The sequence below is a fragment of the Stegostoma tigrinum genome, chromosome 44 (assembly GCF_030684315.1).
Source record: "Stegostoma tigrinum isolate sSteTig4 chromosome 44, sSteTig4.hap1, whole genome shotgun sequence".
In the NCBI taxonomy this organism is placed as follows: domain Eukaryota; kingdom Metazoa; phylum Chordata; class Chondrichthyes; order Orectolobiformes; family Stegostomatidae; genus Stegostoma; species Stegostoma tigrinum.
The window spans coordinates 2,881,422-2,906,066 of NC_081397.1; the positions used below are offsets into that span (position 1 = coordinate 2,881,422).

The 24,645-nt window shown below is 42.9% G+C and overlaps 1 protein-coding gene and 1 pseudogene across 1 annotated transcript; one reads left to right on the forward strand and one right to left on the reverse strand.

Annotated features, from left to right (window-relative positions):
- The window catches only part of LOC132206921 (uncharacterized), a 1,098,881-nt pseudogene that overhangs the window by 266,867 nt on the left and 807,369 nt on the right, over nucleotides 1-24,645 (forward strand).
- On the reverse strand, nucleotides 16,104-17,626 carry LOC125450249 (probable G-protein coupled receptor 139). Its single transcript, XM_048526246.2, has 2 exons — nucleotides 17,512-17,626; nucleotides 16,104-17,126 (listed from the first exon to the last, which is right to left on the reverse strand). The coding sequence occupies exons 1-2, from the start codon at nucleotides 17,579-17,581 to the stop codon at nucleotides 16,234-16,236; spliced, it is 963 nt and encodes a 320-aa protein (XP_048382203.2). The 5' UTR covers nucleotides 17,582-17,626; the 3' UTR covers nucleotides 16,104-16,233.

The window sequence follows — 24,645 nt, forward strand, 5'->3', positions numbered from 1 at the left end:
TGGAACCTCCTTCGAGCAGAAGATTCGAATGGAGCTGTTTTTGTAAGGTGTGTTCAGGAGGGTTTCCTAACGCAGTATGTTGACAGGCCGATGAGGGGAGAGGCCATTCTAGACTTGGTGCTCGGAAACGAGCCGGGGCAGGTATCAGATCTTGTGGTGGGAGAGCATTTTGGTGATAGTGACCATAACTGCCTCACATTCTACATAGCTATGGAGAAGGAGAGGATTAGGCAGAATGGGAGGATATTTAATTGGGGAAGAGGAAACTATGATGCGATTAGACATGAGTTAGGAAGCATGGACTGGGAGCAGTCCTTCCATGGTAAGGGAGCTATAGACATGTGGAGACGGTTTAAGGAACAGTTGTTGGGAGTGATGAGTAAATATGTCCCTCTGAGACAGGCAAGAAGGGGTAAGATTAAGGAACCTTGGATGACGAGAGCGGTGGAGCTTCTAGTGAAAAGGAAGAAGGTAGCTGACATAAGGTGGAGGAAGCTAGGGTCAAGTTCAGCTAGAGAGGATTACATGCAGGCAAGGAAGGAGCTCAAAAATGGTCTGAGGAAAGCCAGGAGGGGGCACGAGAAAGGCTTGGCAGAAGGAATCCGGGAAAACACAAAGGCATTTTCCACTTACGTGAGGAATAAGAGAATGGTCAAAGAAAGAGTAGGGCCGATCAGGGATAGCATAGGGAACTTGTGTGTGGAGCCTGAGGAGGTAGGGGAAGCCCTAAATGAGTTTTTTGCTTCTGTCTTTAGGAAAGAAACCAACTTTGTAGTGAATGAAACCTTTGAAGAGCAGGTGTGCATGCTGGAATGGATAGAGATAGACGAAGACGATGTGCTGAAAATTTTGTCAAACATTAAGATTGACAAGTCGCCAGGCCCGGATCAGATTTGTCCTCGGCTGCTTTGGGAAGCGAGAAATGCAATTGCTTCGCCACTTGTGAAGATCTTTGAATCCTCGCTCTCCACTGGAGTCGTACCTGAGGACTGGAGAGAGGCAAATGTAATTCCTCTCTTCAAGAAAGGAAATAGGGAAATCCCTGGCAATTATAGACCGGTAAGTCTCACGTCTGTCGTCTGCAAGGTGTTAGAAAGGATTCTGAGGGATAAGATTTATGACCATCTGGAAGAGCATGGCTTGATCAAATACAGTAAACACGGCTTTGTGAGGGGTAGGTCATGCCTTACAAACCTTATCGAGTTTTTTTGAGGATGTGACTAGAAAGGTTGATGAGGGTCGAGCTGTGGATGTGGTGTATATGGACTTCAGTAAGGCATTTGATAAGGTTCCCCATGGTAGGCTCATTCAGAAGGTCAGGAGGAATGGGATACAGGGGAACTTAGCTGCTTGGATACAGAATTGGCTGGCCAACAGAAGACAGCGAGTGGTAGTAGAAGGAAAATATTCTGCCTGGAAGTCAGTGGTGAGTGGGGTTCCACAGGGCTCTGTCCTTGGGCCTCTACTGTTTGTAATTTTTATTAATGACTTGGACGAGGGAATTGAAGGATGGGTCAGCAAGTTTGCAGACGACACAAAGGTCGGAGGTGTCATTGACAGTGTAGAGGGCTGTTGGAGGCTGCAGCGGGACATTGACAGGATGCAGAGATGGGCTGAGAGGTGGCAGATGGAGTTCAACCTGGATAAATGTGAGGTGATGCATTTTGGAAGGTCGAATTTGAAAGCTGAGTACAGGATTAAGGATAGGATTCTTGGCAGCGTGGAGGAACAGAGGGATCTTGGTGTGCAGATACATAGATCCCTTAAAATGGCCACCCAAGTGGACAGGGTTGTTAAGAAAGCGTATGGTGTTTTGGCTTTCATTAACAGGGGGATTGAGTTTAAGAGTCGTGAGATCTTGTTGCAGCTCTATAAGACTTTGGTTAGACCGCACTTGGAATACTGCGTCCAGTTCTGGGCGCCCTATTATCGGAAAGATGTGGATGCTTTGGAGAGGGTTCAGAGGAGGTTTACCAGGATGCTGCCTGGACTGGAGGGCTTATCTTATGAAGAGAGGTTGACTGAGCTCGGTCTCTTTTCATTGGAGAAAAGGAGGAGGAGAGGGGACCTAATTGAGGTATACAAGATAATGAGAGGCATAGATAGAGTTGATAGCCAGAGACTATTTTCCAGGGCAGAAATAGCTAGCACGAGGGGTCATAGTTTTAAGCTGGTTGGTGGAAAGTATAGAGGGGATGTCAGAGGCAGGTTCTTTACGCAGAGAGTTGTGAGAGCATGGAATGCGTTGCCAGCAGCAGTTGTGGAAGCAAGGTCATTGGGGTCATTTAAGAGACTGCTGGACATGTATATGGTCACAGAAATTTGAGGGTGCATACATGAGGATCAATGGTCGGCACAACATTGTGGGCTGAAGGGCCTGTTCTGTGCTGTACTGTTCTATGTTCTATGTTCTATGGGCTTCAGTTTGGTTTCACAGTCCGGCGCAACGTCGAGGGCTGAAGGGTCTGTACAGCGGTGTCGTGTTCTATGTTCTGTGTCTGCAAACTAACGAACCAGTTCAATGAGCAAACCACAACCCAAGCTACCTTCGAGAAACACAAACGCAGAAGGACACCCAACTGCACGCACAGGCGTGCATACACAAACAGACATAGATATAGGCAGATAGAAACAAACATACACAAAAAAAGTATGCACATTCATACAGAGAAAAACTGACCCACTCACAGACAGACATTACTACCAATGACACTATCACAGAGTCTCACAGCGAAAACAGACACTTGCAAATTATTAATCACAGATAAACATGAAACACATTTGTGCTTTCACGAGCAAAGCTGCACCAGCATGGACATATAAATATTGAACTACATATACAATTTCACAAATAGTTACACAATCAAGCACGCACATAGAAACGCAGCGACAAGCAAAGAGAGGCGCGCTCTTACATATGCACATGCAGTTGCTGGTCACATTAATACACACACATGCGCACACACACTTGACTCGTGCAACTGATTTGATGAGCAACTGCCAGCCAGCAGGAGGAGATCCATATTTTGGGGAGGTGGATAACAAATCACTTGATCCATGTCGCTGATAGGTCAACATGCCCTGAGGAGAGGTTCGGTTCTTATGTTTCTTCAATATTTGAACAATAGATGTAACAGGATGGTTCAAAACGCCTCTTAAGGTGTTCTCTGAATTTGGACTGTGTCACCGCATAAATAAAAATATTTGTACAGCAACTTAAATTCTGCAGCATCACACCAACTTGTTGAAAGGTAATTTCTGACACTGTATAATCACCAGGATCTCTTCCCGTTATGTTGCAGTATATCACTTCTATTACATACACAGACCGAAGGAAGATGAAACTGCCAAATATGGTGAAAAGTAAAATCACAGATTTCCTTCTGCTCTCCATCTCTGGGTCACTACGATTTTCTGCGATGCTTTGACCCTTCTGTCCCTTACGGGCTCTGCTGGACACTAAAATATGTCTGACTGTCCCAGCATTAATCAACAAAACCAAACTGAAGTGTAGAAAGGGAGTTAGAATCTTATCAAACCAGTCAAAACCTACCCAACCAGGATGAGTACAGTAGCTTGGCTTCGCAGAACAGAACCAGGGTACATTGTCGATTATTGTCCAAGGCTCATATATAAAGTACAAAGGAATGTTTTTTCAAACAAAGAAGAATGCAGATTGTTGCTAGAACCACAATTGCAGTTTTCACAGTGCAATACCTTGTTTTCAGCTGCTGGCAATAAATGACAACAAAGCGATCAAAGGAGAACATGACGGTAAACCAGACAGAACAATCTGTAGCTGCAGGAAGCAGGACAGCAGTTAAATTACACATAGGTGTGATATCCAGGAAATAAATTGGGAATTAATAAAGATTGTCGTGGATAAAGATGACTTCAGTGATAATAACAAGTAGGTCTGCCATTGCCATGGCCACCAGGTAGCGAGTAGTGCAGGTGGAGAGGCCACACTTTCTGTAGGACATGATCACAATCCCCAGTAAATTCACTGAAGAAGACAGAACGAAAAATGAATGAAAATCACTTCCTAAAATTCATCATAATCTGACATGGACCTTCAGCACTAAATGGACCATGCATTTGTGTGTGTGTGTGTGTGCGTGTGTGTATGTGTGTATATGTGTGTGAATGTATGTGTGTGAATGTGTGTGCGTGTGTGTATGCATGTGTATGCAGACGCTGTAAGCTTTAAACAACCTGCCCTTCGGAAAATCCTCAGTCTTCGACCCACTCGCCATCCTTACAGAGATTGTTTCCGACTTTGCAAGTCTCTCTACGTCAGTCCTAACATGAGAGTTTGTGCAGGAAGGACCAGAATAGACATTGTCAAATGCGACTGAGTATGCGTGCCTGATGCTTCACAGGTGAAGAACCTGCACTGGCTTTTCATCTTCCCACAATGTTAATTATTGTGTATCAAGTGAGACTCATGGCTGAGTGAGACAGAAGTGAGAATGTGGCTCCGCTCAGGATGAGAGCTCTCGTGAAATGAGAGCCACACACACACACACACACACACACATGCACACACACACACACTCTCTCACACACACACACACACACACACACACACACGAATGCATGGTCCATTTAGTGCTGAAGGTCCATGTCAGATTATGATGACATGGTCACACATTGGTCAATTGAAGAAGACATTGTCAGGAGTTCACATACACCAAAAAAGTGTGCATCCTCATCAGCATCAGATCTCCCCTGGGACTGTCCCTCTCTCAGTATAGGATACCTTTCATAATCGGCCACATTTTAGTGCCAGAAACCAAGCACCAGAACCCAGGCAGATTTCTGGGGACATGGGTTTTAATCTCACAATTGTGGTTTGTGAAATTTGAATTCAATAAAACTTCTGGCCCAATAAAGGACGGTGAATAAGAACAAAGAACAACACAACACAGGAGCAGGCCACCTGGCCCTCCAAATCCGCACCGCCACATTTTGTCCTTCCAAACTAACATGGTCTTCACTTACAGGGTCGGTATCCCTCAATTCCCTTCCTATTCACGGATTCAACCAGGTGCTTCCTGAATTTTGCTATTTTCACTACTCCCACCAGCTCCTCTGACCATGCGTTCCAGGCACTAACCACCCTTTGTGTGAATAACTCCCTCCTCCCAACCTAAAACTGTGTCCCCTCGTAATTGTCCCCCCTGCCGTGGGAAAAAAAGTCATACTTTCCACTCTATCCATGCCATTCATAATATTATAAATTTCCACTAGTTCACCCCTCAGCCTCCGGTGATCCAGCAAAAAACAAAGCCACCCTGTCCGATCTGTCTCCCCAGCCAGAAAGTATAAACATGTGTTAGCTATTTAAATAACAAGGTGTCGAGCTGGATGAACACAACAGGCCAAGCAGCATCAGAGGAGCAGGAAAACAGACGTTTGGGAAATGGACCCTCTTTCAGAAATGGGGGAGAGGAAGGGGATTCTGAACACACAAACTCGTACAAATTTAATCGGTACAGCCACTTACCAGGAACGCCAATAACAGCAAGAATCATGTGATATATTGGAAGATGCTGAATTGGAAGATGCATTTTCACGGTTATGTGTCTCTTAAACTGTGTGTAATTATCCTGCAATCAATTCCAAAATGTTGTTTCATGAAGCACTTAATTTATTCCCTGTCCAGTGGCCTTGTGAATGTTAACGTTACATCATTCAATTTAATGATCTTTCTTGAAAACAAAACAAAGTGTGCAGTAGGTGGTAAATTCCCCCCTGTGTTAATTATGTTCAGCACTAAAACCAAACTGTTCAGTTCCCAACACAACCATGAACGAAGCTGAATTCTCACGTGAATGGCGCTGTCCCACACAGATGCCAGGAGTCCCATTGCTCGGTTCTCAAATTGTTTGAGTAATGTGCTTCACTCGACTGCAACCATTCTGCTCTTGAAATTCAAGTGAGCTGTTTTAATGAATGAATTATTGCAAACTGGTTGAACATAGAAAATTATTGTAGCTACTTTAATTCAAAGAGTAATACATCATAGAAACAGGCCATTCAGCCCATGTCTCTGCCACCCAGCAGAAACAAAATAATACTGAGGAATGAACTGCACTTAGCCAGTAGCCTGACATTTCCTTTCACGTTGAGAGTTCGCTCAGAAACTTCTGAAATGTTGCGAGAATGCATGCCTTCAGCGGCCTCTCAGGCATCATGATCCATAACTCTGCTGCCCAAGGCTGTCCAAAAGCTTCCTGAACATTTTCCACATTTACAATTTACCTCTTGAACTGAAACTTACGTCCACTTCTTCCAGACAGGTTTGCCATGGAAAGTGCTTTCACAAACTCCCTTTACTGCATCGGTCATAATTTCATACACCAGACCTTAACCAGACAGCACCCCACCACAGCTCACTTTTCTCTGGTGTAACCAACCACAGGCTGTGCGGTCTCTCCTCATAACTCGTATAGTTATGGGCCAAATGCTGGCAAATTGGAGTAGATTAAGGAAGGATATCCTGACAGCATGGACGAATTGGGCTGAAGGGTCTGTTTCCGCGCTGGATGTCACAAAAACTCTGCAGTCATGTCTTTTTTGGGACAACCAACATCTCTGTACATTCTCCAAATGCACAACAGGAATTTTCAAAAGATACTTAGACAAAACTTTCCATCCCACGGTCACTTACATCTGAAGGCAAAGGGGCACAGAAACAGTGAAAGTCAACAGTAGCAGTTTGATCACTGGCACAGCAATTGAATCTGTGTTACATCTGGAAGTGTTGAACTACAGGCAATCGGCCGGGACTGAGCATTCCATAGTCAGGGCCAAGAAACCCATGCAAGACTTCAGGATGATATGTCATCACCTTCCTTCTAGGGCCAAGGATGTCTCTGAGTGGCCATAGGTTATTTAAAATCAGAGAGTAAACAGATAGACTCTGTGGTGCATATTGCCATCAATAATGTAGGCAGAAAGGGAGATGGGATCCTGCAACAGGACTTTAGGGAATTGGTTGGAAAGATGATAAACAAAAATTCTAGCATTGGAATGTCTGGATTAACTCCCTCTACCATGTGCTAGTGAGCCCAGAAATTGGATGATAATGCAGTGGCTAAAGGGTGAGTGTCGGAGGAAGGGATTGATCTCTCTGGATCATTGGAATCACTGCCAGGGCAGGAGGAACCTGCAGGATGGATTGCGTCTCAGCTGGATGGGTTCCAATATCCTTGTAGTGACATTTGTGACTGCTACCCACGAAGGTATGAACTAGTATTGCACGAGGGTGTGAACCAGGTCCAGCATGTCAGCAGAGATTGTAAGAACTGCCGATGCTGGAGAATCTGAGATAACAAGGTGTCGAGCTGGATGAGTGTAGAAGGCCGAACAGCACCAGAGGAGCAGGAAAGCTGTCAAGAACATTCTTCAAAAATGGGGGAGGGGGAAGGGATTCTGAAATAAATAAGGAAAGTGGGTGAGGCAGATAAAAGATGGATAAAGGAGAAGACAAGTGGAGGGGAGACAGACAGGTCAAACAGGAGGGGATGGAGTCAGGAAAGATGAGTGCAGGTGGGGAGTTAGGGAGAGGATATGTCAGTCCAGAGAGCTTGGAGAGGCCAAGGAAGCAGAATGAGGCTGGAAGGTAGGAGATGCGAGTGAGGCTTGAGGTGCAAGGAGTAGATTGGTGGGAGGAAGGACAGGTAAAGGAGGAGGGGACGAGCTGGGCTTGTTTTGGGATGCGGTCGGGAGGGGACATTCGGAAGATTGTGAAGTCCACATTGATACCATTGGGCCGCATGGCTTCCTAGTGGAATATGAGATGCTGTCCCTGCAACCTTTGGATAGTGTGGCACTGCAGGATGCTCGGGATGAACATGTCATCTAAGGAATGGGAGGTGGGAGTTGGAATGGCTCACGTCTGGGAGGTGCAGTTGTTTGTCATGAACCGAGTGCAGGTGTTCCAGAAAGTGGTCCCCAAGCATCTGCTTGGTTTCCCCGACGTAGAGGGGGCCACATTGGGAACAGCAGGGACAATATACCACATTAGCAGATGCGCAGCCGAACATCGTTTTGATGTGGAACGTCTCCTTGGGGCCTGGGATGAGTGAGGGGGTATGTATTGGGGCAGGTGCATCAATTTCTGACCTTGAAGGGAAAGGTGCCAGGGGTGATTGGGCTAGTGGGGAGGGTGGAGCAGACAAGGCACTCAACGTGAGAGTGGTCCCTCTGGAAAGCAGCTAAGGGTGGGAAGAGAAACATGTCTTTGGTAGTGGGGTCAGATGGCAGATGGTGAAAGTGCCGGAGGATGATGCTTTGCATCTGAATGTTGGTGGGGTGGTGCGTGAGGATGAGAGGGATTCTGTTTTGGTTGCTCTTGTGGGAAGAGGGTGTGAGGAATGAGTTGCGGCAAATGTGAGAGACATGGTCGAGGGCGTTTTCAACTACTATGGAGGGGAAGTTGCGGCCCTTGATAAACGAGGACATCTGGGACGTCCAGTAGTGGAACGCCTCATCTCGGGAGCAGATGCAGCAGAGGTGAAGGAATTTGGAATGGGGGTGGCATTTTTGCAGGAAGGTGGGTCAGAGGAGGTGTCTTGAAATAGATATTGGTTTCCAGACAGTTGCCAGAGATTGAAACAGAGATACCCACGAAGGAAAGAGAGGTATTGGAGATGGCCCATTTAAACTTAAGGTTGGGGTGGAAGGTGTTAGTGAAGTGGATGAACTGTTCGAGCTCCCCTTAGGAGCACGAGGTGGTGTCGATACAGTAATCAATATAACAGAGGAGGAAGTGGGGTTTAGTGCCAGTGTAACTTCCGAAGAGGGATTGTTCCATGTAACAAAGCGGCAGGCATAGCTTGGGCCCATGTGAGTACCCATGGCCACCTCTTTTGTCTGTAGGAAGTGGGAGGAATCGAAGGAGAAGTTGTTCAGGGTGACGGCGAGTTCACTGAAGTGAATGAGGGTGCCAGTGTAGGGGGACTGTTCGGGCCTGCAGGACAGGAAGATGCAGAGGGCCTTTAGGCCATCTTATGGGGAATGCAGGTGTATGGCGACTGGATGTCCATGATAAAGACTACATGTTGGCGACCAGGGACTCGGAAGTTTTGGAGGAGGTGGCGAGCGTGGGTGGTGTCACAGGCGTAGGTTGTGTGTCCCTGGAGCAAGGCGGTGAAAATGGATCTGAGGTAAGCGAAGATAAGATCGGTGGGGCAGGGGGAGGCGGAGAAAATGACCAGGGCAGTCAGGTTTGTGGATTTTGGGAATGAGATAGAAATGAGCAGTGCAGGTTTTGGGAATGATGAGGTTGGAGTCTATGGTTGGGAGGTCACCTGAAGTGATGAGTTTGTGGATGGTCAGGGAGATGATGCTTTGGTGGTCGGTCATGGGATCATGATCAAGGGGGCGGTGGGAGGAGGTGTCAGAGAGCTGGCCTCTGGACTCAGCGATGTAGAGGTCAGTGTGCCATACTACAACAGCGTCTCCCTGGTCTGCAACTTTCAGTCGTGAAACTTTTCAACTCCCCCTCCCATTCCTTGGACGATATGTACATCCTGGGTCTCCTAACAATTCCACCCAAAGGTTGCAGGAGCAGCATCTCATATTTTGCTTGGGAACACTCCAGGCCCAATGGTATCAATGTGGACTTTGTAAGTTTCAAAATCTCCCCAATAGCCCTGTTTGATGTGAAAACGTTATGAAGTTTTTAGCTTTGGCATATACCTTTGAAATGATTTGTATGAAGGACAATGAATTTATGAGGGAGTCATCTCTCATGCTCTTCTAACCCTTGATCCTCCTTTCAATAGGTTCAATGAACAGATGAACTACTTGTTTCTACATTTGCCATGGTTTTATGAGTGATTATTCTATTGTCTGGGTTAAAGTTCTACTGCAGTTGTGTCGTTGTTTTCAAAACACTTTCAGATGAAAGATGGTTCGGTAATGACCTGTGCATATATTTAGATTTTTCATTCCTTTACGTCTGTTAAGGCTATGAAAATGTACCTAAAAATCAAAGTCAGAGGTTTCCACTCATTCTTCTGAGCTTTGCAACCTCAAATACCTGTGTATTTCAGAGGCAAATGAAGTATATTTTCATTCTTGATAAATATTGAATCACTTTGCAACTCTCTGAAGTGCATGCTTCCATTAGAGCATCGAAAACTTTGTACCTGAGAATTAAACATGCCTATTGCAAGATTGGAGTTGGTGTTGTAACATATTGCGGCCTTTGGTTGCTGCTTTGCATTAGGAGCAATTTGTAGCCTGTGTCAATTTGTCTCTTCAGTTTTTTGACTGGCATAGAATGAAATGATGAATCTGGTTGCATTAAGTGAACACAGCAACTGCTGGAAAATGTCAGCAGGCCTGGAAGCATCTGTAAAGAGAAACTGGAGTTCCAGGCCCCTCGGGGCTCTGTTTGCTACTAACCCCTAAGTCACATGGGTGTTTTCACTGGTTTGCTGTGTAGATAAAGTTGTTTTCACGGCTGATGTTTTCTAGTCTTACACCTGCACACCAGGTTCAGTGACACATTTTCAGATTATTTTCTAACTTGGTTGCATGCTATTCAGGGAATGGCTTTCTTTGTGGAGGAAGCAAATCCACTGGGTGTTGGAACAACAACAAAACAGAAACAATAACAATGTTTTTATTGCTAATTTCCATTTAAATGTCTTCAGTCAAGGTAAGGCAAGAAAGCATCCAATTGCATTTTCAACAACAAGTCCATAATCATGTTTGAAAAACCAGCCTTGAAATGGATCCGGAAAAACGAAAGAAACATATGTGATTGGGGAAATTAAGGAAGAGCTGCAATTTTTAATATTGTATATAATTGGAGATCTGAAGGAAAAGAGAAAAAAAAAGAAATATCTGGAGAAACTGGAGCAAGTGTAGAGAGAAGGGCTCACAGAGTTAAAGTTTCGAGTCCAATTAACCTTTGTCAGATAAAACCAATGGTTGATTCCAAAATGTGAGGTCAAAGCTGCTAATTATAAGAAAATTCGAGAGCTTAGAATCATTGTCAGGCTGGAAAAGATTGAAGAGTTAGACATGCAGCAATTGAAAAGCAACGTGAGGAGTATTTAAACAACCAACTGATGCTTAACTGCGATTCAGAGAAGCAGAGACGAGTAAACATTTTGTTGTATGGATAATGTGGATATTTGTGCAAAGGATTATTTCCAAGGCTGCAAACAGTTTTAGGTAAGCCATAAAGAGAAAGATATTCCTGGAAGCATCACATTATATTTTGAGATCATTTGCAATCCTTTCCCATTCCCTGGAAAATATTTGAACTCAACCAATGCTTAAAAGGGCTCACCTTGGATCAGTTTCTGTGTGTAGTTATGAGGTTCATCTGAGTGTTGTCATGTAGGGAAAAAATGGATTGGAATATTGTGAGGATTGGATTATTTCATTGTGGGGTAACATGTGGATATAAAACCAATGTACATCACGACATGAAACTCATAAATGGAACAGATATGGTGGAAGGACAAGGCCTGGCCAAACATGCCAAACGCTTTCAAAGTGTCATCAATGACGAGAAATAAGAGTTTAATATTCCGAATTTCTTGTGAAGTTGCCAAGTTAAAGGTTGCTTGTGGTAATTTATTTGAAACAACTGTTTTTGGAGTAAACCTGTAAGAATTGGAACTGTGCTGATCATGTCAACATCGAGGTTCTTGATTTAGGTTGTGAACCTGAGCCAATCAGGAAAGCTTTGGTTGATCAATAAAACCGGAAGGTCACCTTTTTGTTCACATAGGCATGGCCCCTCGGGGCTCTGTTTGCTACTAGCTCCTTAGTCACATGGGTGTCTTTACTGGTTTGCTGCGTGGATAAAGTTATTTTCACGTCTGGTGTTTTCTGGTCTTACACCTGCACACATACAACACGGTGCTGGGGGAAAATAAAAGCACTACAGCTCTATGACAGCTGCCACGGCCAGTGTCCTGTGCAGTAGTAAATAAGGGAAGACTTGGAGATGGGACCTGACCTCTGTACAGTTATTTTGAAACTGTTAAGAGACAATGACAAACTGTTATACAGGAACTGAAAATAAGTTGCTATTTCTAGGATGCAACATAAGCATGTTGCTTTCTGAGACAGAGGAGATAACAACACTTGATAACGTGCCACCTTGTGACACACAGTTAAATAGGAACGTCTGTCGAAGTAACGTCCTGAGGTAAATGAGTAAAATGCAGCAACAGCCACACTTCAAACAGACACCTCATGCCGAACGTTAAACAAAACAGGGAGCTGCTTCTGATATGAAAGCAAGTTCCAGGGTTGATGGATCCAGAACAATAACCAATAAAGTGGACACATGCATCAAAAGGACCATCAATAATTTCACACCATGAACTCTATGGACAGAAACTTATATAAGAATTAAACTTCAGGACTGTTCAGTTGCAGAGTTTCAGAGATTAACGCTGTATACGAATCTAAGAGTGAGCACATCCGGACACTATTTGTTTGAACCAATTTGTTAAGAGCCTTGTTGTGTGATCATGCTTAACTTGCTGAGTGGAGGGGTCCTTTTTTGTTTGGTGTGTGCAATAAAGATGAAATAATTGTCTCAGTGTTTGATCATAGAATCCCTGCAGTGTTAAGGTAGCTTCTTTTAATTTGCACACACAAAATTGCTTCAGGCCTTCCTGGGTGAAGGTGGATGAATTGGGTGAAGAAACGTATCAACCATGACTGAATGGTGGAGCAGACTGGATGGGACAAATTTCCTAATTCTGTTCCTATTTGTTGTGTGCTAATTGTTGTCTAGTCAGGGGAACTCTTCCCAATGTCATCCTTCACTTTTTATGATCCAACTTCCATTTTCCTGATTAGACTGCTCTCTGGAGACCTTCCTAAAAGCTGATGGTACAGGCCCTCAAGGTAATAAATTCCTGCACCTGCAACCCAGTAAAAAGCCTATTCGCAAAGCACTTAATGTTACACCGTATTTCTTGACAGGTTTCTATTTCTCTGTAACCCTTTGGTTAGTGCCTGTAGGATTCCCATGCATGACGTCAGGTAACGATTTTCCCTTTGCGACCTCGTTTTAAGAACCATAGAACTCCGAGAGTGTGGAAACAGACCCTTCTCGCCAAGAAGTCCACACCGAACCTCAGAGCATCCCACCCAGACACATCCCGCATAATTCACCTAATCTGCACATCCCTGAACACTTTGGGCAATTTAGCATGGCCAAACCACCCTAACCTGCACGTGTTTGGACTGTGGGAGGAAACCAGAGCATCCGGAAGAAACCCATGCATACAGTCTCCACATAGACAGTCGCCCAATGCTGGAATTGGCACTGAGCCAGCGGGTAGTCTCAAGGATTGTTTGAAAGTTTATTTTCACTCATTCACAAAACAAAATCTTTTTTGGTAAAGTCAAACAGAGAACAGGATACATTTGGTACAACATAACTTAATGATTACACTGCAATGTGCATTGTGACTGCCGTGATTTTCTTGATCCTTCTACTTTGTTTTCTCATGTTAGGATTTTACAAATTTTATCACTGATGTGATCGTTGAAAAACGAGATTGCATGTTCCACAGCAGTTAAGAGGAAATCCCTTTCTTTAGGGGACACCAATACCCACATTTGTAACGTCGTTCACTCCCTCCCTGCCCGGTTCCATTCAAAGGAACCTCATAGTTGAATGGAGTACTGAGTTACAGTGTGCCCAAACTCTCACAGGAATCAGATCTACTGCAAGAAAAAAAATCTTCACAGATGTCAAAACTGTGTGAGCTGCCAGTTTAGTCGGAGTGACATGAAGTATTGCAAAATCCTGACTTGTAAATAATTTTATCAGTGATGGGTTCACTTTTGTTTGTCATTTAGAAAAATTATCTAGATGAGCGTTTTGGAGGAGTGGGTAGTGAGTTTGCAGATGACACACAGGTTGCTGGTATCGTGGACAGTGAAGAAGGTTATTGATGATTCAAAAGAGAACTTGATGAATTGGGTCAGATGGAGTTTAATCTGGATAAACACAAGGTTGAATTTTGATAAAGCAAGCAGCTGCAAGACTTAAGCAATGAAAAGTTGGGCCTTGGGTTGTGTAGTACAACAGAGTCTTCATGATCGGGTCCACAATTCTTTGAAGTTTGCATCCCATGTTGATAGGATGGGTTAAGTATGCATTTAGGACGCTTGCCTTCATTGCTCAGGCCGTTGAGTATAGCAGTTGGGATGTTAAATAGATGTTGTGCAGGACCTTGGTGAGGTCTCTCCTGGAGGACTCTTTAAAGTCTTTGCTGCCTGGTGATACGTCAGACATGACCAGCTGTAGAGGGTTCAGAAGAGATTTTTCTAGGATGTTGCCTGGAATTGTTTGAGTTGTAAGGAGAGACTGCATCAGCTGGAACTCTTTCTCGATGCAGCTTTGAAGATTGGAGGTTGACCTTACAGAGGTTTATGAATTCATGAGGGATACAGATAACGCGAATGTAGCTGTCTTTTTCTCCATAGTATGGGAGATTTCAAAACTGAGGGGAATCATTTTAACACGAGAGGAGAAAGATTTAAGAAAAGGCATGTGTGTATTTTATTTTACAGAGAGCAGTTCCTGTGTGAATTGAATTTCCAGAGGAAGTGATGGATGATGCTACAGTTACAATGTATCAAAGACATTTAGGTAAGTGCATAAATAGGAACTTGAAGGGAAATGGGTGGCGCACAGGGAGGTGGGACTAGTTTAGTTTGGGATTATGGTCGGCATGGATTACTTGGATTAAAAAGCCTATTTCTGTTCGAATGAATGTATGACTACATGACGGTATTTACAAGGTCCTGTTCTTATGAACTCAGAGCAAACGTTCACTGATAATTGTGTTTGCATGAAAAATAAAATTTTTGAGCAACTGTAACTACCCTTCTTCAACCAAGAGCCCCTGCATTCTCACGTGTGGTATTCCCACAAGTACTGCAACAGTTAAACAAGACAGCAAACTACAATCTAAGTTGGGCAGCAAGGGTAATGCATTAAATATTGACTTAAGCACTGTCTCAGAATTCCTCCCCTTGAAACAAATGAAAATATAAGGGCATAGAGCAGATATTTATTCTGAGTGAGAACAAAAGAGCTGATCAGATCTTCTGCCATTTTACTGCGAACTGGAAACTTGTTTCACAGTGTAAGCACATTGGGGAGGACATGTACCACTGAGATGTCAAGAGAGTTTTCAAACAGTGACTACTGCCTTCTGTGGCATAGAATCACGTAAGGTCAAAACATTGGATACATTCAGGAAGTAGATGTGTGTGTTTCTGAGGGCTACACGGGTGAAAGGTTATTTGGAGAATGCGGGAGAAAGTACTGCAGTGATCAGATCATTCCTGTAATAGATATTTCCATGAGTCTGTGGCTCATCCGTGCACTCATCAGTGAGTGTTTAAGGCATCATACAGATGTGTATTTTCGGATAATTTACAGATGTTGCAGGCTACAGCCGTTCAATAAACATGTTTTTAATCAGTATCATGCAATAACCAGGATAGCAAGGAAATATTTTTCCTGTGGTGCTTCCTTTACTTGTTTGAAGTTTCTGTGAGTGACGTTTCAATGTGTAATTTTGTCGGAGAGTGGGGTCTCATTCCGGCGATATGAACGCGCAACATGCAGTTTCCAAGTTTGAGGCAGTAATATCTTTGGTTGCTTGTCCAGACAAAAATAAACTGGACCATGGGTAGAACCTGATGCATTTGATTCAAATCGCTGTCGTGGATTAATTGATTTACGTGTTATATTGGCATGATCTGAGAATTCGATAGTTGGCAGGAAATAGCAAATGGTGTTAAGGATTTTTTTTGGTTGGATGATCTGGATCGAATGGGGTTCAACAGAAGCGGTGCTGGGACCACAAATATTTCCAATCTATGTTCATGATTTGGAGGAAGGGAACACTTCTTCCAATGTTTTACATTCCAGTGCTGAAGCCAGATTTTTAAAAGAATCAACTTAGTACCTGAATTTGAAAATATTATCTTTGAATAAGTATGCTATCTGCAAAATTCAAACAAAAAAACTTAAATAACTGAAAGTAACACGCACATCAAATGTCCAGTTGAAAATATAAGAAACATCTGAGTAAAGCATTTTATTTTTCAGCCAGATGGGCGAAGGGAATCCATTGTGGAAAATGATGCGAAATTAAGGCTCAGCTTCAAAGAGAATCATTTAAAATGCATTTGCCTTGTCCGCGTGTTTTTCAGTTAATCAAAGAATTTGTTTAATAGACATTTCATTACATTGTTCAGCTCTGCTCTGAATTTGTTCTGGGTCATTGCATAAATACATGGGTTCAGGAAACAACTCAACAACTTGAGGATATGTCCTGTTTCAGTTGCGATATATTCAGGATTGTTCAAGTCACCTCGGTAATAATTAGGGCTTGACAGCCTAGTAATGGCCGAACTCGTAGAATGTGTTAACCAAAGTAGTATGAAACTAATTGATACTGAGAACAATAAAATGATGGACTTCCTACGGTTTTCCATTTCTGAATTGCTATGATTCTCACTTCTGTGACCCTTAAGTCCAATGTGAATCCTGTTCGCAACTAATATACGGTGAATGGTTAAAGAATTAAACAAGAACATGAGGATGAATGGAAGCCAAGCAACCCAGGCACTGTAAAACCAGACAAATGCTATCCCTGGAGATGAAGCTAAGAAACTTGCACTTGATCGGCAGCCCCACTGGATTTTGTTGATGATTTTCTCTGGCTCATATGCAAACAAAACCGGTATATTCTTTAACAAGATCAAGACTGAGACGACAGTTAATACCGTGGTTGCAGTTCTTTTGGTGCAATATTTTGCTTTAAACCTCTGGCAGCAGATCACCACAAATCTGTCAAATGTGAAGGAAACGGTGAACCAAACGGTTAAATCGAGACTCACGGTAATCATATATACAATGAGCTTACACACTGGTGTGTGGGACAGGAAGGAAAATGGAAAGTGATAACTCAAAATACGATATACTATAATGCTATTGATAATGACTAATAGATCCGCTGTTGCCATGGCCACCATGTAAGTTGAGATGCATTTGGAAAGGCCACAATTTCTTCGTAAGAGAATAAAAACTGTTATCATGTTCGCTGTAAGAGAGGCAAAGAAGTTAAGTAATATTGCAATGCACGTTTGAAATAAAGGTGAAGGTAATTATTAAGAGCATTTGAACACATTGTGATTGATTTAAAAATAGAAAATTTACCCAAGAGTTTAATATGTTGCATCAGTCATCATTCCATATAGTATAGCCAGCCTGTCTAAAAATCATCAATTTTCATTGCAGATGACACATATAGTGTATTATTATTACAGGAGTTGTGTTTTCAGATAAAGTGAAACAAAAATCAGTCAGTGTCCAAACACATTTCTTGATATCGTTCTGGCAACACTGACACGAGGAAATATACGATATGTGGCATTAACAAGGAGAAATTAAAATCTACTAAAAGCAAACAAGTGAGAATGGCTTACCTGGAAGACAAGCAGCTGCGAGAAGTGGATAGTAAATCTCTTTCAACAGCAAAATTGCTGGTTTTCTCATTTATGAGAATGAATCACTTCTGTCTGTGTTGACGGTCTCTGACAGTTGTATGGCCAGGATATGGAAAGCCAGTCTGTACTTATACAAGCATCAGATCTCCAGAGGATCAAATGTGTCAAATCATCACTCACATTAATTACAATCAATTCGATTTTTAAATTTTTTTTGCATAATACACTAAATGAAATAGGATCTGACCCTGATGCCATACATTTAATTGATTGGCTCCCCTGTTGTTTGGACCTTGATGTCACGCATATGACTTAATTTCTGAAATTAGGCAGTTGTCTTTTGTCTAAAATAAGCCTGATGCATGAATGGGTTTCAATTTTTTGTTTGCATTAATTCCTGTATCTACAGTGCTCTGCTCCACCGAGGTGCCAGTAGCTACAACTGTAACATATATGGGTGCTCACCACATTCTATCAATGATACAGTTTCTTAAATTGCATACTCGGTCACGATTACTGGGTAAGGGAATTCTAACTGCTTGATTGCCATCTGTGAGATTCACTTTAGTTTTTTTTTCTGCAGCCATCTTAATTTCACATGCCCTCTGCCACAAACAAATTCTAGACAACTGTGAAATCCTCTGGAGTTTATCCACAGGCCGAGGTATGAACACAGAGCTCTGAATGAATTTTATTTTTCTCCTAGAAAACAGAGCGGCATGTAACATCTTCAAACAAACTATTAATGCAAAAGAATATCGAGGAATATTCAGTATCAACGCCAACATTATGAACGTTGTAACAGAAAAACTAATTGTTCTCAAGGAAGATTTGATTTCTGGTACTGATGATTTGCATCCTGAGATTATAAAATAAGTAGCTACAGAGAGGGTAGCTACATTGGTTTTAATTTTATCAAAAATAAATTCTTGAATTCCGGAGACACACCAGAGGATCCTAAAACTACCAATGTGTCATCCTATATAAAATAAAGGGAACGAGGCAAAAAAGTTGTTAAATATAAACTGATCATCGAAACACCTCAACAGCAATGATTGAATGGGAGAGGAGACTCGATGGGCCAGATGACCTAGTTTCATATCCTGTGTCATTATGGTCAAAACTCCTTCGACATTTTGAGAATGTCTGAACCATAATGGAAAAAAAGGGAAACAATGGATGCATTGCATTTAGATTTTGAGTCAGCATTTCATAAGGGAGCTAACAAAAGGTTAAGACATTAGACACCACGGTGTTGAAAATTTTATGTGGTGTAGCTTGAGAATTTGACATTTGGCAGGGAATAACGAATAGTTTTACGGAGTTGTTTTTTGTTTGGTGGTCTCTCTAGTAGGGTTCAAATGAATCAGTGCTGGGACCACAAACCTGTACAAAATCTATGTCAATGATTTAGAGGAAGGGAGCAAATGTGCTTTGGCCAAATATTCAGATGACACTCTCAAAGGTGAAAAGGCAAGTTCTAAATGGGATACAATCAAATTACAGAGGTATTGATGGATTAAGTAAGTGAGCAAAATTTTCCACAATGAAAACTTTTTTTAAAAAGTGGGAAGATGAGAAGTTGTTAATTTTCAAATGGAAATCAATATTTACCTGAAGACCACATGACAAAGGTGCAGAAATTAGGCCATTCAGCCCATCGAGTCTGCTTTGTCAACCCATTGGACTGCTTTCTCCCTGTAACCCTTAATTTCTTTAACACAGCCTTCTGTGGTGTAAATTCCAAAGATTTGCCACTGTCTAGGTGAAGACGTTTCCCCTTATCTCTGACCTAAAATGCCTACCCTTTGCTCTAAGGCTATGCCCTCGTGTCCTCGACTCTTCTAACATTGGAAACATTTTCCCAACATTCACTCTGTCCAGGCCATTCATTACTCTGCAAATTTCAACCAGGTGCCCCCTCATCCTGCTAAACTCCATCGAGAAGAGATCCAGAGTCCTCAAAATTTCCTCATATCGATCACAGATCATAGAATCCTTTGGCCCATCAAGTGCACACTGACCCGTCCTCGTATAACCCACCTCATCTCCACATCCCTGAGCAAGAAAGGCAATTTAGCTTGTTAAACTTTACATTTCCGGACCGTTCTCATGAGCCTCCAAATCCAGTGTGTCCTTTCTGAGATATGGGGCCCAAAGCTACTTAAAATATTACAAATGTGGCCTGGCCAGAATCTTCTAGAGCCGCAGAAGAAAATCGATGCTTTTGCATTCAACTTCGCTCAACATAAATGGCAACATTGCATTTGCCTTCCTAACTACTGACTCAACCTTCAAGCTTACCTTGAGAATATCCCAGGCAAGAACATTCAAGTCTCTGCACTTCAGACTTCTGAATGTTCTCCCCATTTCCAAAATGGTCCATGCTTCTATCCTTCTCACTAAAGTGCGTGACCTCTCACTTTCCCATGTTGTACTCTATACTTCACACTTTCCCACGTTATACTCCACTTTGTACTCATTGTAGTTCATTATTTGAATGAGGAAAACCCACAGGACGCTGTAACACAGAAATACTTAAACATCTTTCTGCAGAAAACACAGACGTCAGTGAGGAGTTGCAAAAGGTAATCAGGAAATTGAGTTGAATTGTGGTCCATATTTCAAAGTGGTTGTTGCAGAAGAGTGTGGAACAAGTACAAGTGCTGGGATACTGTGCGCAGTTTCTGTCTCCTTATTTAAAGAAATCTATCAGACCTTAGTAGGTTAACAAAGTGTGGAGCTGGATGAACACAGCAGGCCAAGCAGCATCTCAGGAACACAACAGCTGACGTGTCGGGCCCAGACCCTTCATTAGAGAGTGGGGTGGAGAGAAGGTTCTGAAATAAATAGGGAGAGAGGGAGAGGCGGACCGAAGATGGACAGAGGAGAAGATAGGTGGAGAGGAGAGTACAGGTGGAGAGGTGGGGACAGGATAGGTCAGTCCAGGGAGGACGGACAGGTCAAAGAGGAGGGATGAGGTTAGTAGGTGGGAAATGGAGGTGCGCCTTGAGGTGGGAGGAGGGGATAGGTGAGAGGAAGAACAGGTTAGGGAGACAGGGACGAGCTGGGCTGGTTTTGTGATGCAGTGGGGGAAGGGAAGATTTTGAATTTTGTGAAGTCCACATTGATAACATTGGGCTTCAGCGTTCCTAAGCGGAATATGAGTTGCTGTTCCTGCATCCTTCGGGTGGCGTCATTGTGGCAGTGCAGGAGGCCCATGATGGACTTGTCATCTCAGGAATGGGAGGGGGAGTTAAAATTGTTCATGACTGGGAGGTGCAGTTGATTGTTGCGAACCGAGCGGAGGTGTTCCGCAAAGTCGTCCTCAAGCCTTCGCTTCATTTTCGCAATGTAAAGGAAGCCACACCGTGTACAGTGGATACAGTATACTACATTGGCAGATGTGCAGCTGAGCATCTGCTTAATATGGAAAGTCATCTTGGGGCCTTGGATGGGGGTGAGGGACAACTGCACCTCCCAGTCACGAACCATTTTATCTCCCCTCCCATTCCTTAGACGACATGTCCATCCTGGGCCTCCTGCAGTGCCACAATGATGCCTGCTAAAGATTGCAGGAACAGCAACTCATATTCCGCTTGGGAACCCTGCAGCCCAATGGTATCAATGTGGACTTCACCAGCTTCAAAATCTCCCCCATCCCCCCACTGCATCCCAAAACCAGCCCAGCTCATCCATGCCTCCCTAACCTGCTCTTCTTCTCACCTATCCACTCCTTCCACCACAAGCCGCACCTCCATTTCCGATCTACCAAACTGATCCCGCCTCCTTGACTTGTCCATCCTCCCCGGACTGACCTATCCCCTCCCCACCTCCCCATCCATGCTGTCCTCTCCAACTATCTTCTCCTCTGTCCTTCTTCGGTCCGCCTCGCCCTCTCTCCCTATATATTTCAGAACCCTCTCCCCATCCCACTCTCTGACGAAGGGTCTAGGCCCGAAACGTCAGTTCTTGTGCTCCTGAGATGCTGCTTGGCCTGCTGTGTTCATCCAGCTTCACGCTTTGTTATCTTGGATTCTCCAGCATCTGCCGTTCCAATTATCTCGGATTCCTTTGGAGGAATTCAGAGAATGTTCAGCTACACAATCCCGAGTGTGAGTGGATTGTAATATGAACAAAGGCTAAACAGGCTGGGAATCTACTGTTCGGAGTTTAGAATTATGAGAGGTGATCTAATTGAAACATGAAGAATTCTGAATGGACTTGACCAGGTAAATGCTGAGAGAATGCCTACCCTCATTGGAGAGCCTATGATTAAAGGATATGGTATCAGAATAAAGGATAGTTAATCTGAGACAGATATATTGTAGAATTTCTTCTCGCATGGGGATTGTTGTCTTTGGAACTCCTTGCCACAGAGAGCTGTGGCGACAGAGTCCATGTGTATATTAAAGTCTGAGATGGGTAGATTCTTGATCAGTAGAGGTATCATGTGTTACATGAAAAAGGCAGGCTTGTGGATGTGATGAATATTCGAGTGACTGTGTTCCTATTGGATGTCAGAACAGGCTCGAGCGGCAGTATGGTCTATTATTCATATTTCTTGTGGTCTTATGTCTTTAGTATGTACAGATCATAACCTTCAAATCATTGTAGTAAATGTTTGGTCAATCTGTCCATTGCTGGACAGAGAATTATTTTTGTTTTTTTATGCAGCATGCACTGTTTGACCCATATTTTATGGAGCATTCTGCAGTCATTATGATTTCAAAGAACACATTAGTGAATGTAATTAATTCTATGGATTTCCTCGAGAACTCCACCTTTTACCACACTTCTCTCACCCATCAGTGTTGACTCTCCAGCTCCAATAAACATCTATTTCAGTGAACACTTTTGCCGTAAATATTTGTTTTCTGATTAGGGGGTCTTAACTTCGATATTTTTCGAAAGATTGAATCAATTTCGAGTGTCTATTTCACGCAAAATAATTAACTTTTTTCGCAGCTTGTCCCATACTTAAAGATTGGAAGCATATTAAATCAGGGTTCCTACAACCCGACCTTCTCCTGCCATATCAATCAGTGTCAAAAATAATGTCATCTGAGAAGACAGATGCAGCTTTCCAGAAGAAAAGATATGCACATCTTCTGTCCTAGTTATTGAAAACAAAAGAAAATGGTGTTCTGTTTCTATTTCTCAATCCTGAGATTGGCTTTCCTTTCCTACTACTTCCATGAATTGTATTTGTGAATCATCAGATCCTCCTCTAACATCATGCCATTCAGTCCTGACAGTTTGTTTTAATCCCTGCTGCCAAAATGCATCACTTCATACTTCAACACATTAAACTGCATCTACCCTACGGTTGGCAATTTTTTTCTTTCCATTTCCACTTCCTTGAATGCAATTAACTGTCCTCCTGAAGATTTATAACGTTTGCATTGTGTGGAACCTATTAAAATATTCCCTATTGATGGCCGTGTGAATTTGTTTGGCAAGATCTGAGAACTTGAGAGAGAGTGGAGACTGAACCCAAGATTGGAGCTATATTTATTCACCAGAAACTCGACGCTGAATCGTTATTGAGTGGGGTTTGATTCAGACAATGCTCCATTTGGTTTCAGTCATGTCTGAGCTGATATGAAGAATTATCACTCCTGATTGACATGCACACAGTTAAAGATTTTTTTTGCACTCACCACCAACATATATCACATAATTATCCCAGCACCTGAGGAGCATTGCCATCGACTCTTCTCCAGTCTGAACAACAAACATCATCAGCACAGCTTGATTTCTGACTCTTCAACAGTTTTCTCTTCAGGTTGCTGCTGTACTTTCACTTCCAACAGCTTAACGTTTACTCAAGAGTCAACATGTCACATTTTATCAAAAACCCTTTTGAAACTTTCTTCATATGACATTCATCTGATCTTCATCAGCCCTCTCTGAAATATATGGGGTGATCTGATTAATTGTACGGGATACAGAAAAATCAGAGAACGAGGAAATCTGGCATCCCATTCTGTGCCTACAAGTACTATTTAATCCGATTTCCACAATTTTCAGCTGCCAGGAGGATGACTCTGTTCCATAAAATCACAAGAAATCAGAGCAGGAATATACCATTTGGTCACTTGAGTCTGCTGTGTCAGTTGATTGGATCGCAGCTGATCTGACCTTCTTCACTTCAGCATTTATACCCTTTCCCCTTATCTCTTGGTGCTGTTCATGGACAAACTGAATATGATTGAAGCACATTACCAGCTATGTCATTATGGGATCTGAGCATTTTCCATGTGAAATAAGGTGGCATCCTGGAACTGTGTAAAACAATTCTTAGTCCACAGATACAGACTTGTGTGCATTTCTGTATCATACATCATTGTAAGGTGTGATAGCACTGGGCGCCTTTGGAGACCATGTATCACGGCCGTGTCTGGGCTTTATTCATGTGGAGGGATCAATGTTCGAGGTTTGTTTTTCAATGGACCCGAGTTTACAGGGGAAGTGATTGAGAAGTACAAGATCCTGTGTGGCATACGGAACTTTTCCAATTGGTGAAGAGATCAGTAACTGTGGTAGGGATTAGGGTGATGATGCAGTTAAGGTGAGGGGCAGGAGGTCTATGGGACATGTGAGTACAAAAGAATCAACCAGTTGATGCTGGGAATCATGAAGTCATATGATTTAAGAAGAATTTAGATGGGTACTTACGATGACAATGCATACAAAGCATGGGACCAAATACTTGAAAATGGAGTTCAAATACTTCAGTGGTTTGCCTTTGACTGGTGGAGACTCGATGGACCGGAATGCCTTTTCCTGTGCTTTTGACGTTTCGGGTCAGGAACCTTCTTCAGAAATCAGCACTTAGCATACATCAGAGGAATAGTTCCTGAAGGCTGACTGGAATTCAAGTCTTGTTATTCCGAGTTAAGATTTTACACATTGCACCATGTGATGATCAATGAAAAGCTGCCAAAAATAAAGACTTGTTTGAGACATTTCCGACAATATCTTTCTCTGCTCCTGAGAATAAATTCCGATCAAAAGCGCAACAAAACGCCCTCCATAGTTGCTGTTAATTCAAACACAGTGGTGTTTATTCAGTATAAAATGTTGGCAGCTTGGCCTGCTTGCACAACC

Coding starts and splice junctions, on each gene's coding strand:
- LOC125450249 (XM_048526246.2), bottom strand. CDS start 17,581: ATGAGAAAACCAGCAATTTTGCTGTTGAAAGAGATTTACTATCCACTT. Junction 17,127..17,511: donor CGCAGCTGCTTGTCTTCCAG/GTAAGCCATTCT, acceptor CCTCTCTTACAG/CGAACATGATAACAGTTTTT.